This window comes from Hylobates moloch, unplaced genomic scaffold (genome assembly GCF_009828535.3).
Source record: "Hylobates moloch isolate HMO894 unplaced genomic scaffold, HMol_V3 SCAFFOLD_1, whole genome shotgun sequence".
NCBI lineage: Eukaryota > Metazoa > Chordata > Mammalia > Primates > Hylobatidae > Hylobates > Hylobates moloch.
The window spans coordinates 101,792,208-101,809,305 of record NW_026652276.1 but is presented as its reverse complement, the minus strand read 5'-3'; the positions used below and the strand labels follow the sequence as shown (position 1 = coordinate 101,809,305).

The following is a 17,098-nucleotide window of genomic DNA, read 5'->3' as shown; positions in this document are numbered from 1 at the left end:
GGTACCGGAAGAGGGAATGAGACCTCAAGGGGCAGAGGCAAGGAGGGGCGAGGTGGGGAGCATCTCCTACAGTGAGAACCTCAGGTCGTGAATTAAACCTGCAAATCCAGCCAGATGTGGTGGCTCATGCCTGTACCAGCTCACGGTGGCTCCCAGCACTTTGGGAGGCCGAGGTGGGCAGATCACTTGAGGTCAGGAGATCGAGACCAGCCTTGCCAACATGGTGAAACCCCATCTCTACTAGTAATACAAAAAAATAAAAAAGGCCAGGTGCGGTGGCTCACACCCGTAATCACAGCACTATGGGAGGACGAGGCGGGCAGATCGTGAGGTCAGGAGATGGAGATCATCCTGGCAAACACGGTGAAACCCCATCTCTACTAAAAATACAAAAAATTAGCCAGGCGTGGTGGCATGCGCCTGTAGTCCCCGCGACTCAGGAGGCTGAGGCAGGAGAATCGCTTGAACCTGGAGGTGGAGGTTGCAGTGAGCCGAGATTGTGCCACTGCACTCCAGCCTGGGTGACAGAGCAAGACTCCGTCTCAAAATAAAAATAAAAATAAATTAGCCAGGCATGGTGGCGAGCGCCTGTAATCCCAGCTACTCGGGAGGCTGAGGCAGGAGAATCGCTTGAACCTGCGAAGCAGAGGTTGCAGTGAGCCGAGATTGCGCCACTGCACTTCAGCCTGGGCAACGGAGGGAGACTCCATCTCAAAATAAAACAAAAACAAACACACAAACAAAACCTGCAAATTCTGCCAAATTCTGTCTGGAGAGTCAAGGAGGGAGGGAAGTGTGGGCAGAGGACAAGAGGGTTGACAGGGACAGACGAGGTGTCCCCTGCACTTTCCTGCTCCTCCTCCTCCCAGAACTCCACCCCCTTGATGAACCCATCCCCATCCTCAGCCCCTCTCCCTTCACTAAGTCCCCTCCTCTTCTCTGTGCTTTCCCATCCTGAAAGCCCTCCCGCTCAAAGACCCTCACCCTTTCAAGGAACCTTCCCTCACTGAGCCCCTCCCCAAGCAAAAGGTGATGGCATTTGGCCACGTCCTGGGTGTTAGACCCCCAGCATCAAGGATTCCTGCTTCCCTGGGAAGCACCCACTATGTCCCCACTTGCTCAGTCAGGGTCCCTTCCCCCACCCAAGCTGTCACTTGAGGTGGTCCTTATCCTGGAGCCACCTACAAAAAACCAGCTCTTGAGTGGCCCTCCCCCTGCCCTCCCCATCCTCAGCAGGGCATTTGATCATGGCAGGGACAGGCATTCTGAGACTCCCAAATCCAGGCTTCCGGCCCTATCTTGACCTTGAACAAGCCATGGTTTACTCACCTGGAAAATAGGGGCACCTGTGTTCTGGAGCTGTTCTGAGAGTCCTCCGTTGAAGACACATATGGGACTGCCCAGCCCCCAGCCAGTCCCCGCAAAGTGCCGATAAGCACCAGGCACCCCTGCTCTTTTATCAAATTGAGTCATTAATATCCATTTCTAGAAACACTGGTTTGGTCACGTTTATTTACTGGGTTCTCAGGCGTTTGACGAACACTCACATCAGTCACAGGAACACACACTCTTTGGCCTCATTAAAAAGCAATCCTTTTCCTTAATATTGATGGCTGGCTGGCTAATCCACTGGTGATTGATGGCGTACTTGGAGTCACCTTCCCAGACAGCCTTGGCTTGCAGCCTGCAATCACCACAGGGCGGGATGGAGCCTCCAGCCTTTCTGATGTGATTCTCCCACCCCAGCCCCCAGCATCCTCCCTGCCACCCTATTTATCTTCTTGCCATGCCTCTTTTTTAGTTTGTTTGTTTTGTTTGAGATGGGGTCTCGCTGTGTCACCCAGGCTGGAGTGCAGTGGCATGTCTGCTCACTGCAACCTCCGTCTCCTGGGTTCAAGTGATTCTCCTGCCTCAGCCTCCTGAGTAGCTGGGATTACAGGCACATGCCACCACACCTGGCTAATTTTTGTATTTTTTGGTAGAGACGGGGTTTCACCATGTTGGCCAGGCTGGTCTTGAACTCCTGACCTCAAGTAAGCCACCTGCCTTAGCCTCCCAAAGTGCTGGGATTACAGGTGTGAGCCACCATGCCCAGACACCATGCCTCTTCTTGTGAGGACTTGGGTGAGGCGACAGAGCACAGCTCCATCCCTAGCTAGTCTTGGAACTTTTTTTTTTTTTCTTAGGCGGAGTTTCGCTCTTGTTTTCTAGGCTGGAGTGCAATGGCACGATCTCGGCTCACTGCAACCTCCACCTCCTGGGTTCAAGCCATTCTCCTGCCTCAGCCTCTCGAATAGCTGGGACTATAGGAGCACGCCACCACACCCAGCTAATTCTTTGTATTTTTAGTAGAAACGGGGTTTCACCATGTCGGCCAGGCTGGTCTTGAACTCCTGACCTCAGATGATCCACCCACCTCGGCCTCCCAAAGTGCTGGGATAACAGGTGTGAACCACCGCACCCAGCCTGGGCTTGGAGCTTTGGGCCCTCCCTCCCCTCTCCCTGTTCTGTTTGCTCATCTATAAAATGGGAATCAAAAGGCTACCATTCCAGTCACTGTGGCTCATGCCTATAATCCCAGCACTCTGGGAGGCTGAGGAGGGAGCACTTGAGCCCAGGAGTTTGAGACCAGCCTGGCAACATAGTGAGCCCCCTGCCAATCCATCTACAAAAAAATTTTTTTTAACTAGCCAGGTGTGGTGACCCATGCCTGTGGTCCCAGCTACTCAGAAGGCTGAGGTGAGAGGATTACTTAAGCCTGAGAAGTCAAGGCTGCAGCGAGCTGTGATTGCACCACTGCACTCCAGACTGGGTGGCAGTCCCCGGGAGCAAGACCCCGTCTAAAAACAAAAAACAAAAACAAAAACAAAACAAAACAAAAGGTCGCTGTCTGGCCTAATGCAGGAATTCATGCCTATAATCCCAGTACTTTGGCAGGCCAAGGCACGAGGTTTTCTTGAGGCCAGGAGGCCTGGGCAACATAGGGAGACCCTGTCTCTACCAAAAGATAAAAAATTGCTGGGCGTGGTGGCTCACGCCTGTAATCCCAGCACTTTGGGAGGCCGAGGTGGGTGGATCACCTGAGGTCAGGAGTTCGAGACCAGCCTGGCCAACATGGTGAAACCCCGTCTCTACTAAAAATGCAAAACAATTAGCCAAGTGTGGTGGTGGACGCCTATAATTCCAGCTACTCAGGAGGCTGAGGCAGTAGAATCGCTTGAACCCAGGAGGTGAAGGTTGTAGTGAGCTGAGATCACGCCATTGCACTCCAGCCTGGGCAACAAGAGTGAAACTCCATCTCTAATAATAATAATAATAACAATAATAATAATAATAATAATAATTAGCTGGGCATAGTGGCACACTCCTGTAATCCCAGCACTTTGGGAGGCTGACGTGAGAGAATTGCTTGAGGCCAAGAGTTTGAGACCAGCCTGTGTAACATAGCGAGACTCCATTTCTACTTTTAAAAAATTAAAAATAGGCCGGGTGCATTGGCTCACGCCTGTAATCCCAGCACTTTGGGAGGCCGAGGTGGGCGGATCACGAGGTCAGGAGATCGAGGCCATCCTGGCTAACCTGGTGAAACCCCTTCTCTACTAATAATACAAAAAATTAGCCGGGCATGGTGGCGGGCACCTGTAGTCCCAGCTACTCGGGAGGCTGAGGCAGGAGAATGGCATGAACCCGGGAGGCGGAGCTTGCAGTGAGCCGAGATTGCGCCACTGCACTCCAACCTGGGCGACAGAGCGAGACTCCAAAAAAAAAAAAAAAAAAAAAAAAAAATTTCACTCTAGGGAACTCTTAAAATTCAGTGTCCCCTCACCCTACTCCTGTCCCAGAGAGTGACCCAGGAAATCCCCAAAGCCACAATGCATGTGGCATGCCCTTCCCTTATGGCCCATAGAGTGGCATGAGGACTAAGGGAGCCAGACTGGCTGGGGGAATACCTGGGCCAAGAGGCTGGGGACCCTGGGACAGACATCACTGCCCCCTATTCCCCCTTCCCCACCCACACACAAGCCCTTGACGTTGTTTTTTTGATTTTTTGGTTTTTTTCGAGACGGAGTCTCGCTCTGTCACCCAGGCTGGAGTGCAATGGCACCATCTTGGCTCAATGCAACCTCTGCCTCCCAGGTTCAAGCGATTCGTCCTGCCTCAGCCTGCCAAGTAGCTGGGATTACAGGCGTGTGCCACCATGCCCAGCTAATTTTGTATTTTTAGTAGAGATGGGGTTTCACCATGTTAGCCAGGCTGGTCTCAAACTCCTGACCTCAAGTGATCTGCCCGCCTCGTCCTCCCAAAGTGCTGAGATTACAGGCATGAGCCACTGTGCCCGGCCTAGAAGCCCTTGACTTTGAGTTTGAAGCTTTGGCCATGCTAGCCAGACTTCCTGCATGGCCCTAGGCTGGCCGGCTCTGCCACCTCCACAGGGAGCGAGTGGTTTGGGTAGCAGCCTCCCCCTTTATCCCAGCCTTTGCCGCCTGGCAGAACAGAGAGAGAAGAGGCCCAGGCAATTCTCGGAGCTGGTGCCATGCTGACCTGGCAGGGGTCTCAGGTGGAAAAGGGCAGGGAGCCTGGGATGACTGTACACTCTGTCCCCACTGCTCTGGGACAGATAAGCTTCAGTTGCTACTATTTATTTATTTATTTATTTACTTTTGAGACGGAGTCTCGCTCCATTGCCCAGGCTGGAGTGCAATGGCGCAATCTCAGCTCACTGCAACCTCTGCCTCCTGGGTTCAAGTGATTCTCCTGCCTCAGCCTCCCGAGTAGCTGGGACTACAGGCACGCACCACCACGCCCAGCTGATTTCTGTATTTTTAGCAGACACAAGGTTTCATCATGTTTGCCAGGCTGGGGTCAAACTCCTGACTTCAAGTGATCCACCCACCTTGGCCTCCCAAAACGCTGGGATTTCAGGCGACAGCCACCGTGTCTGGCCAGTTGCTACCATTTATTGAGCACCTACTATATGCCAGGCACTGTGCAAAGTGATGTAACTACATCATGTCTGTGTTAGTCCACTTTGCATTGCTCTAAAGGAATACTTGAGGCTAGGTAACTTATAAAGAAAATAAGTTTACTTGGCTCATGGTTCTAGAGGCTTGTACAGAAGCATGGCGCTGGCATCCAATTGGCTTCTGGTGAGGCCTCAGGAAGCTTTTAGTCATGGTGGAAAAGAAGGGGAGCCAGCATGTCTCACACGGCAACAGAAGGAGCAAGAGGGAGAGGAGACATACCCCAGACTCCTTAAAACAATCAGCTCTTTCCTAAACTAATAGAGCAGCAGTCTCCAACCCTTTCGGCACCAGATACCAGTTTTGTGGAAGAAAATTTTTCTGGCTGGGCGAGGTGGCTCACGCCTGTAATCCCAGCACTTTGGGAGGCCGAGGTGGGCGGATCACCTGAGATCGGGAGTTCAAGACCACCCTGACCAACATGGAGAAACTCCATCTCTAGTAAAATTACAAAAATTAGCTGGGCGTGGAGGCACATGCCTGTAGTCCCAGCTACTTGGGAGGCTGAGGCAGGAGAATCGCTTGAACTGGGGAGATGGAGGTTGTGGTGAGCCAAGATTACACCTTTGCACTCCAGCCTGGGCAACAGGAATGAAACTCTGTCTCCCCCCCCAAAAAAAGAAAATTTTTCCATGGACTGGGTGGGGGCTGGGGGGATGGTTTCAGGATGATTCGAGCACATTGCATGTATTGTGCACTTTATTTCTGTTATTATTAGATTGTAGTATGTAATGAAATAATTCTACAACTCACCATCATGTAGAGTCCGTGGGAGCCCTGAGCTTGTTTTCCTGCAGCTAGACAGTCCCATCTGGGGTGATGGGAGACAGTGACAGATCATCAGGCATTAGATTCTCACAAGGAGCACGCAACCTACATCCCTCGCATGCGCAGTTCACAACAGGGTTCCCACTCCTATGAGAATCTAATGCCACCACTGATCTGACAGGAGGCGGAGCTCAGGTGGTAATGGGAGTGATAGGGAGCAGCTATAAATACAGGTGAAGCTTTGCCCCCTTGCCTGCTCCTCACCTCCTGCTGTGCAGCCCGGTTCCTAATAGGCCACAGAGTGGTACCCCAACCTGAGGTATTAGCAACCCCTGTAATAGAGTGAGAACTCGCTCATGACCATGGGGAGGGCACCAAGCCATTCTTTAGGGATCCACCCCCATGACCCAAACACCTCCCACCAGACCCCACCTCCAACACTGAGGATCACATTTCAACATGAGATTGGGAGGGGACTAATATCCAGATGACAACCTTGAAAGGCAGGTCATGTTCCCATTTCACAGATATAGAAGCTAAGGCTGGGAGAAGCATATGGACTTGCCCAAAGTCACAGAACTGGGAAGTGGGAGGTGCCAGGATTCAAAAGCAGAACTGTTGGGCTCCTCTGTCTCTCCCCATCATCACTGTCCCAAGTGGCTCAGCTGAGAAGATTGACTCCAAGAGATAAGAGGGGAAAGGACACTCAGAGGTGGTGGTCACACTTGAGACCAATCACCAGGTGTCATCCTTGTGTCCCCAGCTTCTCCCAACAAGATGCCCTGGGGCATACAGGGAACCTCCCCAAGCCTCTGAGTTGGTTCAGTCCAGCAGCCCATCCTCAACAGACAGGTGCTGGAGTTCATCAACTTGCCTCCAACCCACTGACTCCAGGATGACCCCCAGCCCTGCATATGTGCTGCCGCAGGTCTCCATGAAACCCATTTGTGCCAATTTCCCAGCCTTCCATGTGCCAAAGACCCCCAGGAAATGGGGCTCGGATCCTGGCCTGAAGCCCCCCTGCCAGCCCCCCACAAGCAGCTGGGGAATGGCCCACCCTTGCCCTTAGGCCGTCTCTTCCCACCCACCTGGCCCAGGGTCCCATGCCAGTCTCTGTCTTCCTCCCTGGGGCCTATAAATTAGGGGCTAAGCAGTGTTGGAGGGCCTGTGCTGTGTTTGTCTCTGTGCTGGTGACAGTGACAAGCTAGTCTCTGCAAGAGAAGGTGATGTGGGAGCAATTGCTCTCTGCCTCTGCTGGGGGGGTGGGGCACCACCCTTTCTTCCTGGGTGCCAGGCTCTGCACTGCCCAACTCACATGCCCAGACAAGGGACCTCCAGGTGAATGCCCGAGCCTGAGGGCCACACAGGGACTGAGGTGGACACTGAGGAGCCAGGGCCCTGAACTTGGTGGAGCTAGGTTAGTGGCATCGGCACAGGGTGGCCTGAGCCACGAGGGGATGGGGGGTTAGAAGAAAAGCCCCCCACCCCTAACCAGGCCAGGACCCAGCCCTCCCCATGGTGAGCGACACAGCAGGCTGAACCTGCACAGACTCCGACCCTAGCTGGGGTTCAAGGGACACCTGCTTAAGAAGTAGGTGGTGACGGGGCGCAGTGGAACATGCCTGTAATCCCAGCACTTTGGGAGGCCGAGGTGGGTGGGTCACCTGAGGTCAGGAGTTTGAGACCATCCTGGCCAATGTGGTGAAACCCCACCTCTACTAAAAATACAAAAATTAGCTGGGCATGGTGGCGGATGCCTGTAGTCCCAGCTACCCGGGAAGCTAAGGAGGAGAATTGCTTGAACTTGGGAGGCAGAGGTTGCAGTGAGCTGAGATTGTGCCACTGCACTCTAGCCTGGGCGACAGAGCAAGACTCCATCTCAAAAAGAAAAATAAAAGTAGAAGAAGAAAAGAAGAAGAAGAAGAAGAAGAGGAAGAGAGAGAAGAAGAAAGGAAGGAAGAAGAAGAAGAAGAAGAAGAAGAAGAAGAAGAAGAAGAAGAAGAAGAAGAAGAAGAAGAAGAAGAAGAAGAAGAAGAAGAAGAAGGTGATGTTTCTTACCCAACCAGACCCCCTGGCTCATTCAATTGGTCCCCAAGTCCCATCCTCCTGACTCAACCAATTGGTCCCCAAGCCATCTCCCTCCTAGAGGGCTTTTTGTCCATTTCTCGCCCTTCATCCTCAAGACCTCTCTCTCTGCTGTGGCGTCACTGTCTCCTCTTAAACCCCTGTGGTAGCGCAACATCAGCTTTCTGCCTCCAGTTCTCTCTTCTCCAACCATGAATTCACCAGAGCCATCTTTTCAAAAGCAAAATCCAGTCTTCAAACTCTCCATGCCTCTCCATCACCAGTCACTCATTTAGCACACATTTTTGGATGCCACAATGTGGCAGGCATGGTACCAGGTGCTGGGACTGCCTCTAGGAACCAGACAAAGCCCCTACTCTCAGGGAACTCCAGGCCAGCATTGGATATAGACCAGCCAACAGATAATTACTGGAGCCTGAACCACCTGCCAGGAGTTGGGATGTATGGGTTGCTATGGAAATGCAAACACTAGCATTGAACCTGCGATGGGGGGAGGCATCCATCTTACTGTAAACATCCAAGGAGTCAAATCTTTGCCTTGATTATTTCCACAGGGTAAACCTGGAAGTTAATGTATGAGTCAAAGCACGTGTTCATTTTTTTTAAAGGCTTTTGAAGATAATTGTCAAATTGCTCTCCTGCAAATATTTATTGAAGGAGCGGAGGGAAGCAGGGAGTAGAGAGATGGGATCTCTGAAAGGAAAAAAACAAAACATACCATTTTCATGGATGGCTGAGTGGGCAGGGCTGGACCCATGCTGCCACCATGTCTCTTTTTTAATTTTTTTTAAATTATTTTCTAAAACTTTGCTGGGTCGAAAATTTTTTTTTAATTTTTTAAAAATTTAATATACATAGTAGCTATACATATTTATAGAGTACATGAGATGCTTTGATACAGGCATGTAATGTGAAATAAGCACATCATGGAGAATGAAGTATCCATCCCCTCAAGCATTTATCCTTTGAGTTACAAATAATCCAATTACATTCTTTAAGTTATTCAAAAATATACAATTAAGTTATTATTCACTGTAGTCACCCTGTTGGGCTATCAAACAGTAGGTTTTTTTGTTGGTTTTTTGTTTGTTTGTTTGTTTTGTTTTGTTGTTTTTTGAGACAGAGTCTCGCTCTGTCACCCAGACTGGAGTGCAGGGGCGCAGTCTCAGCTCACCACAATCTCCACCTCCCAGGTTCAAGCGATTCTCCTGCCTCAACCTCGTGGGTAGCTGGGATTACAAGTGTGCACCACCACACTCAGCTAATTTTTTTATATTTTTGGTAGAGACAGGGTTTCACCATGTTGGCCAGGCTGGTCTTGAACTCCTGACCTCAGGTGATCCACCCACCTCGGCCTCCCAAAGTGCTGGGATTACAGGCGTGAGCCACTGCACCTGGCCAGTAGGTCTTATTCATTCTATTTTTTTGTATCCATTAATCATCCCTACCTCCCCCTCACCATGTTCTCTGTCCAAGACAATGACCTGCAGCCCAGGGAGAGCAGAGAGAAAGGTTTGGGACAAATAAGCCTTAGTTGTTACCATTTATTGGGCACCTACTCTATGCCAGGCACTGTGCAAAGTGCTATAATGACATCACCTCCATGAATCCTCTGACAATCTTGAAAGGCAGGTTGTGTTCCCATTTCACAGATGTAGAAGCTAAGGCTAGAAAAGTTGTATAGTGGCTGGGTGCATTGCCTCACACCTGTAATCCCAGCACTTTGGGAGGCTGAGCTGGGCGGATCATCTGAGGTCAGGAGTTCATGACCAGCCTGGCCAACATGGTGAAACCCCATCTGTACTAAAAATACAAAAATTAGCTGGCATGGTGGTGGGTGCCTGTAATCCCAGCTATTTGGGTGGCTGAGGCAGGAGAATCACTTGAACCCGGGAGCTGGAGGTTGCAGTGAGCTGAGATCGCACCACTACATTCCAGCCCAGGTGACAGAGCGAAACTCCATCTCAAAAAATAAAAATTTAAAAAAAGAGAGAAAAGAAAAGTTGTATAGGTGTACACAAGTGTATAGAAATGTTGAGTTGAACCAACTCAGAGGCCTAGGGAGGGTCCCTCCATGCCCAGGGCATCTTGCTGGGAGAAGCTGGGGACCCCGAGATGACATCTGGCTACTGGACAAAGAGGCCTCAAGTGTGACCACCACCTCTGAGCATCCCCTGCTCTCATATTTTTCTAGATCAACCCTCTTAGCTGAGCCATGGGGGCCAGTGATGAAAAGGAGAGCCCCAAGATTGCAGCAGTCCTGTTTTTGAATCCTGGCACCTCCCATTTCCCAGCTCTATGAGGTTGGGCAAGTCAATTCACTTTGCCTTAGCTTCTACATCTGTGAAATGGGAATGTGACCTGCCTTTCGAGGTTGCCAGAGGATCCCTTCAGTAACAGCTGCTGGACACCTGCTGTGTGCCAGGCACGGGGTCGGGGTGGGGGGGGGGGGCGCCAGGGCTGCGTGATCAAAGACCTCCAGGGGCAGTGTGGACACAGGCTGAAGGGAGAGACCCCAGAGGAACTGGGAGGCCAGGTAGCGGCTGTCACAGAGGAGCAGTGAGAGAGAATGACCACTGACCCCAGGAGTTGGAGCAGGGACGAGGAGTAGATAACCAGACTTTGGTCCCTAAACAGACTGGGCTTAGGGTGGGAGAGGGAGGGGAGTAGAGACGTCAGGGGCTTCCATTTGAGGCCCAGACATCAGCCACCCCCTACCCCAAGCCAGCAGCAGAAAGAAGCAATGAAACTACCCCTTACCCCCCGACAACCCCCCAATAAGCCACTTGGCAGCCTTACTCTTGCAGAAATGGGGGTGCTTTGAGGACCTCCCATGGCTGTATGAGGATCGGATGTCATGGCCAGGAAGGCAGAAAAGGCTGTGTATGTCTCAAAGCCAGAATTCTGACTCTTCCCCTAAAATTCTCGAAAGAGTGACTGCAGTCTGGATGTGGGAGGGAGGCCTGCCCTGGGGGGTGGAGGAGGGTACGGAGGAGGGGCGAGGGGGTCATCTCTCCCCACCTCTGGGAACAAGTTTTTCTTTCGTCTGTCTGTTTGTTATTTGGTTGGTTGATTGGGCTGGTGTACAATGTTTTGTTCCTGTTGTTTGTTTTTTGAGACGAGTCTCTGGGTCACCTAGGCTGGAGTGCAGTGGCGTGATCTTGGCTTACTGCAACCTCTGCCTCCCAGGTTCAAGTGATTCTCCTACCTTTGCCTCCTGAGTAGCTGGGATTACAGGCGCCCATCGCCATACCCGGCTAATTTTTGTATTTTTAGTAGAGACAGGGTTTCGCCATGTTGGCCAGGCTGGTTTTGCACTCCTGAGCTCAGGTGATCTGCCTGCCTCGGACACCCAAAGTGCTGGGATTACAGGCGAGAGCCACTGTGCCCGGCCGGGCTTGTGTACAGTGAACTTGAGCTTCCTCAGTGCTGAAGGCCTTACTTGGTCTGTGACCTTGGACAGGTTATTGCAAGCTGCAGTGTGCACTTGTGACCCAGGGGTCGGGGGTGCTGGGCTGAGTGCGGGACAGGAAAGAGGGAACCAAATTTGGGAGACCAGCCCCTTCACCCTCTCTGTGCCCCTGCAGGTATTCGGAGGAGGAGATTCGGCAGAAGGTGGGGACATTTCGGCAGATGCTGATGGAGAAGGAGGGAGTGCTCACCAGGGAGGATCGGCCTGGCGGCCACATGTGAGTGCTTACCTGTGTGGGGATGGGGGGGGAGGGGGTGCAGGCTTAGGCAGCAGCTGGGTACTAGAGGGGCCTGTCCAGGTGCTCCCTCAGGTGGCTTGGTCTGGTTGGGGCTCAGGTGAGGGGGTGGAGAGGAAGAAGAGGAGGAGGAGGAGAGGACAGCATGGACTCTGCCCACTGGAAACGCTGGCCTGGCCCAGGGACATCTGGACATCACCAATGGCCACCTCCTACCCACCCTGGGTCCTACCTATGGCTCAGCGGTGGAAGGGGTGGGGGAGGCAGCTCAGATCTCAGCTCAGGGGATTCTGAGCTGCAAATCAGAAGACCTCAGATATGCCCTGAGCCCAACACTGTCTGTGGCCGACAAACTGACTCTAGGCAAGCCCTGACGATTCCCTCCTATAGAAATGAAATTTGCGCAGGGTACAGTGGCTCAAGCCTGTAATCCCAGCACTTTGGGAGGCCAAGTCAGGCAGATCACTTGAGGTCAGGAGTTCGAGACCAGCTTTGGCCAACATGTCGAAACCCTGTCTCTACTAAAAATAGAAAAATTATTTGGGCATGGTGGCGCACGCCTGTAATCCCAGCTACTCGGGAGGCTGAGGCAGGAGAATCGCTTGAACCCAGAAGGCAGAGGTTGCAGTGAGCCAAGATCCTGCCACTGTACTCCAGCCTGGTCAACAGAGCGAGATTCCATCTCAAAAAATAAAGTGGAATAAAATAAAATAAAATTCAGAGTAAGCACACACTCTGGGATGTAAGAGCCCACACACCAAATCCCACTGTTACCATGACCAATAGCTTGGAGGATAAAGAGGGTGTAAGACTGGGCATGGCAGCTCACACCTGTAAACCTAGTACTTTGGGAGGCCAAGGTGAGAGGATTGCTTGAGCTCAGGAGTTCGAGACCACCCTGAACAACATGGTGAAACTCATCTCTACAAAATACACAAAAATTAGCCGGGCATGGTGGCGTGAGCCTGTAATCCCAGCTACTCAGGAAGCTGAGGCACGAGAATCACTTAAACCTGGGAGGCGGAGGTTGCAGTGAGTCGTGCCACTGCACTCCAGCCTGGGTGACAGAGCGAGACTCTGTCTCAAAAAAAAAAAAAAAAGGGTGTATGGCTTTGCTGAGGTCATGCCTCTGCCACCTGTCACAGGATAGGAGGAACACCGGTTTGCCGTGGGCCTCTGGGTGGGCCTTGGATCAAACAGGCAAGTTATAGCAAGGCAAATATTGTCTCAGATCAGAGGCGAACTGTGAGCCACTCAAAACCATACAAACACTGGAGGAGGCTGCATTACGAGGGTGGGAACAGCCTGTGCTTGGGAGTGTCCAGCCATGGCTGGCCGAGCTCCATGCCCGGCAGGCACCGTGTGCTCAGGGAGCGTTGCTGAATCCACTCAGATGGGCCTTCCCCTTGTTCACCCTCAGTTTCCCCACCCAGCACCAACATCCCACGCTTCTCTGGCTAGAAGTAAAATTAGCTGGGCTATGTGGTGCATGCCTGTAATCTCAGCTACTTGGGAAGCTGAGGCGGGAGGATCACTTGAACCCAGGAGGCAGAGCTTTCAGTGAGCCGAGATCGCACCACTGCACTCCAGCCTGGGCGACAGAGTGAGATTCCGTCTCAAAAAATAATAATAAAATAATAATAATAATAAATAATAATAATAATATAATAATAATAATAATAAATCTTAGCCTACATGCAGGAATGGGTAAAGGTCTCTTAAACAAAAATGGAGTTAATTATATTCATTCATTTGCTGTTCTGCTATCCCGGCAGCACCTTCTGAGTGATTCTCCTGTTGCAGTCATCTTTATTTATTTATTTATTTTTATTTAGCCTCCTGAGTAGCTGGGACTACAGGTGCATGCTACCATGGCCCAGCTAATTTTTGTTTTTTTGTTTTGTTTTGTTTTGTTTTGTTTTGTTTTGTTTGAGACAGAGTTTCGCTCTTATCGCTCAGGCTGGAGTGCAGTGGCACGATCTCGGCTCACTGCAACCTCTGCCCCCTGGGTTCAAGCAATTCTCCTGCCTCAGCCTCCTGAGTAGCTGGGATTACAGGCGCCCACCACCACGCCCCGCTAATTTTTTTGTATTTTTAGTAGAGATGGGGTTTCGCCATGTTGGCTAGGCTGGTCTCGAACTCCTGACCTCAGGTGATCCGCCCGCCTCAGCCTCCCAAAATGCTGGGATTACAGGCATGAGCCACCGCGCCCAGTCTTAGTCATCGTAAAGGGTGGCAGCACTGTAGGAACAGACAGACCTCTATAGGAAACGGGGAAACCCTTCTTGCAGACTTTCTGTATTGCTGGGTAGTGAGGGGTAAAGTATTTCCCACCTTACCCCCACTTAATCCTCATCTCTCTGGCCAGAGTAGGAGCAAAACAGAAACAGAGACAGGCTCCAGCCTGGGTGACGAAGCAAGACGCCATCAAATAAATAAATAAATAAATAAATAAATAAAGACTAATACATGTAAAGTGCTCATCGTACCTGGCACCTGGGTCAGTAATTATCATAATATGCACCGTGTCATGTTGTTGCCCCGCAGTCTGAGAAGTGAAGGAAAAAGCTCGAGACAGGATTCATCTCTGTTTCTAGCATCACTACCCCCACCCAGGGCCCCTGGCAGGCCTGGCAGCCTGGCTGAGTGATGAGCAGAGAGGGCGGACCCTTTGCCTGAACTCCCTACCTCCCTCCCACATCTGGGCCCTTTCATCTGTCAGTGGGCCATTGTGTTCCTGGCTAATGGGAAACAGGACCAGTTAATTAGCGAAAGTGCTGGCATGAGGAAGAGCGTGCAGTCGGCAGTCTCTACCCGGGGCAGAGCCCTGCCCATGGCGGTCAGCCCGACGCCCATCCTCTGTGGGGCTGTGTTCCACTTCCAAATGCTCTTTGTCCTTTTGTAGCAGACTCGGTCTGGGTCCACTTTGATCCGCTCTGTGGGGCTCAGTTTGTTTTCACAAGAGGATAAAACTTCCCCTGCTTACTCCGTAGACGTGATCAGGAGTAAACTAGTTAGCAAACGTGAATTTAAGGCTGGGTACGGTGGATCACGCCTGTAATCCCAGCAGCACTTTTTTTTTTTTTTTTTTTTTTGAGACGGAGTCTCGCTCTGTCGCCCCGACTGGCGTGCAGTGGCGCAATCTCGGCTCACTGCAAGCTCCGCCTCCCGGGTTCCCGCCATTCTCCTGCCTCAGCCTCCCCAACAGCTGGGACTACAGGCGCACGCCGCCACGCCCGGCTAATTTTTTGTATTTTTAGTAGAGACGGGGTTTCACCGTGTTAGCCAGGATGGTCTCAATCTCCTGACCTTGTGATCCGCCTGCCTCGGCCTCCCAAAGAGCTGGGATAACAGGCATGAGCCACCACGCCCGGCCCCCAGCAGCACTTTGGAAGGCTGAGGTGGGAGGATCGCTTGAGCCCAGGAGTTCCAGACCGGCCTGGGCAACATAGCAAGACCCCCATCTCTATTTAAAAAAAAAATGCTGGGAGCTGTGGTTCATACCTGCAATCCCAGCATTTTGGGAGGCTGAGGCAGTTGGATCACTTGAGGTCAGGAGTTCAAGATCAGCTTGGCCAACATGGTGAGACCCTATCTCTACTAAAAATACAAAAAATTAGCTGAGCGTGGTGGCACACGCCTGTAATCCCAGCTACTCTGGAGCTGGGAGCTGAGGTGGGAGAATTTCTTGAACCCAGGAGGTGGAGGTTGCAGTGAGCCGAGATCACACAACCACACTACACCCTTGGCAACAGAATGAGGCTCTGTCTCAAAAAATAAATAAAAACAAAAATAAATTGAAAAAGAAAACATGAAAATTTAAGAGCATAAAACATTAAACAAATCTAGGACTCAGAGAGCACATACCCACAACAGTATCTATCAAGTCAGAAGGGGATGAGTGAGCTGGAAGACCTCACGTTGGCTTACATCTCCAGCAGGGAAGGTCAGCCAGCGCATTCAAGGGCTGTGTCATTTGCACGTGAATTCTCAAAGCCAGCTGGTAGGTGAACTTATATAGCTGTTTGCTTGTTTGTTTTTGAGACAGAGTCTCACTCTGTCACCCAGGCTGGAGTGCAGCTGTATGATCTCTGCTCACTGCAACCTACGCTTCCCGGGTTCAAGTGATTCTCCTGCCTCAGCCTCCCAAGTAGCTGGGATTATAGGCATGTGCCACCATGCCTGGCGAATTTTTGTATTTTTAGTAGAGATGGGGTTTTGCCACGTTGGCCAGGCTGGTCTCGAACTCCTGACCTCAAGTGATCTGCCCACCTTGGCCTCCCAAAGTGCTGAGATTACAGGCGTGAGCCACCGCGCCTGGCCTCATTTAATTTGATTTGTAGAAATGGGATCTTACTATGTTGCCCAGGCTGCTCTCAAACTCCCAGCCTCAAGTGATCCTCTCACCTTAGCCTCAACGTATATGCTTTACTAAAAGGTCTTGACATCATAGGGAATGTTCCTTTTCTTCTCTGCGCCTCAGTTTTCTCATCTGCAGAATGGAAAGGGGTGCAATTTCTGTAAATCATTAAGGGGCTATGAATGGGATTGTGAACTATGAAGCACTCTTTAAATATTAAAGAACAGGCCAGGTGCGGTGGCTCACGGCTGTAATCCCAGCACTTTGGGAGGCCAATGCAAGCAGATCACTTGAGGTCAGGAGTTCGAGACCAGCCTGGCCAACATGGTGAAACCCTAACTCTACTAAAATTACAATGGTTAGTTGGGCATGGTGGGGGGCACCTGTAATCCCAGCTACTCAGGAGGCTGAGGCACAAGAATGGCTTGAACCCAGGAGGTGGAAGTTGTTGCAGTGAGCCAAGATCGTGCCACTGCATTCCAGCCTGGGTGACAGAGCAAGACTCCATCTCAAATAAATAAATAAATAACATTAAAGAACATTGTTCTTCACCGGGCAAGGTGGCTCACACCCGTAATCCCAGCACTTTGGGAGGCCGAGGTGGGTGGATCACCTGAGGCTGGGAGTTTGAGACCAGCTTGACCAACATGGAGAAACCTCATCTCTACTAAAAATACAAAATTAACTGGGCGTGGTGGCGCATGCCTGTCATCCCAGCTACTCGGGAGGCTGAGGCAGGAGGCGGAGGTTGCAGTGAGCCGAGATCGTGCCACTGCACTCCGGCCTGGCAAACAAGAGTGAAACTCTGTTTAAAAAAAAAAAAAAAAAAGAACATTGTTCTTAGTGATAGTGTCATCTAGGAGAAGCAGGATAGGAGAGTCTAGGATTCTAACCCTGGGTGATCCCACACAGCACAAAGCCAGTAAAGGAAGCCTCAGCCCAGGTCCATGTTTATCCCTGGGACTCTCAGGACAGGTTGTATCAGAAGGTTCCAAGACCTTGTGTCTGCTCCTCTACCCTGTGCTCATCTTTATTTATTTATTTATTGTTATTATTATTTTTTTTTGAGATGGAGTCTGTTACCCAGGCTGGAGTGCAGTGATGCAATCACAGCTCATTGCTGCCTTGAACTCCTGGGCTCAAGTAGTCATCCCGCC

At 51.2% G+C, this 17,098-nt stretch overlaps 1 protein-coding gene across 6 annotated transcripts in view; it reads left to right on the top strand.

Moving 5' to 3' along the window:
- Positions 1 to 17,098, top strand: part of SRRM3 (serine/arginine repetitive matrix 3) — a 78,263-nt gene that overhangs the window by 35,191 nt on the left and 25,974 nt on the right. For all 6 annotated transcript variants that reach the window (XM_032756264.2, XM_032756271.2, XM_032756260.2 and 3 more), the window contains exon 3: positions 11,462 to 11,563. In XM_032756264.2, coding sequence (XP_032612155.1) covers positions 11,462 to 11,563 — 102 coding nt within the window. The remainder of the gene's footprint in view (positions 1 to 11,461; positions 11,564 to 17,098) is intronic.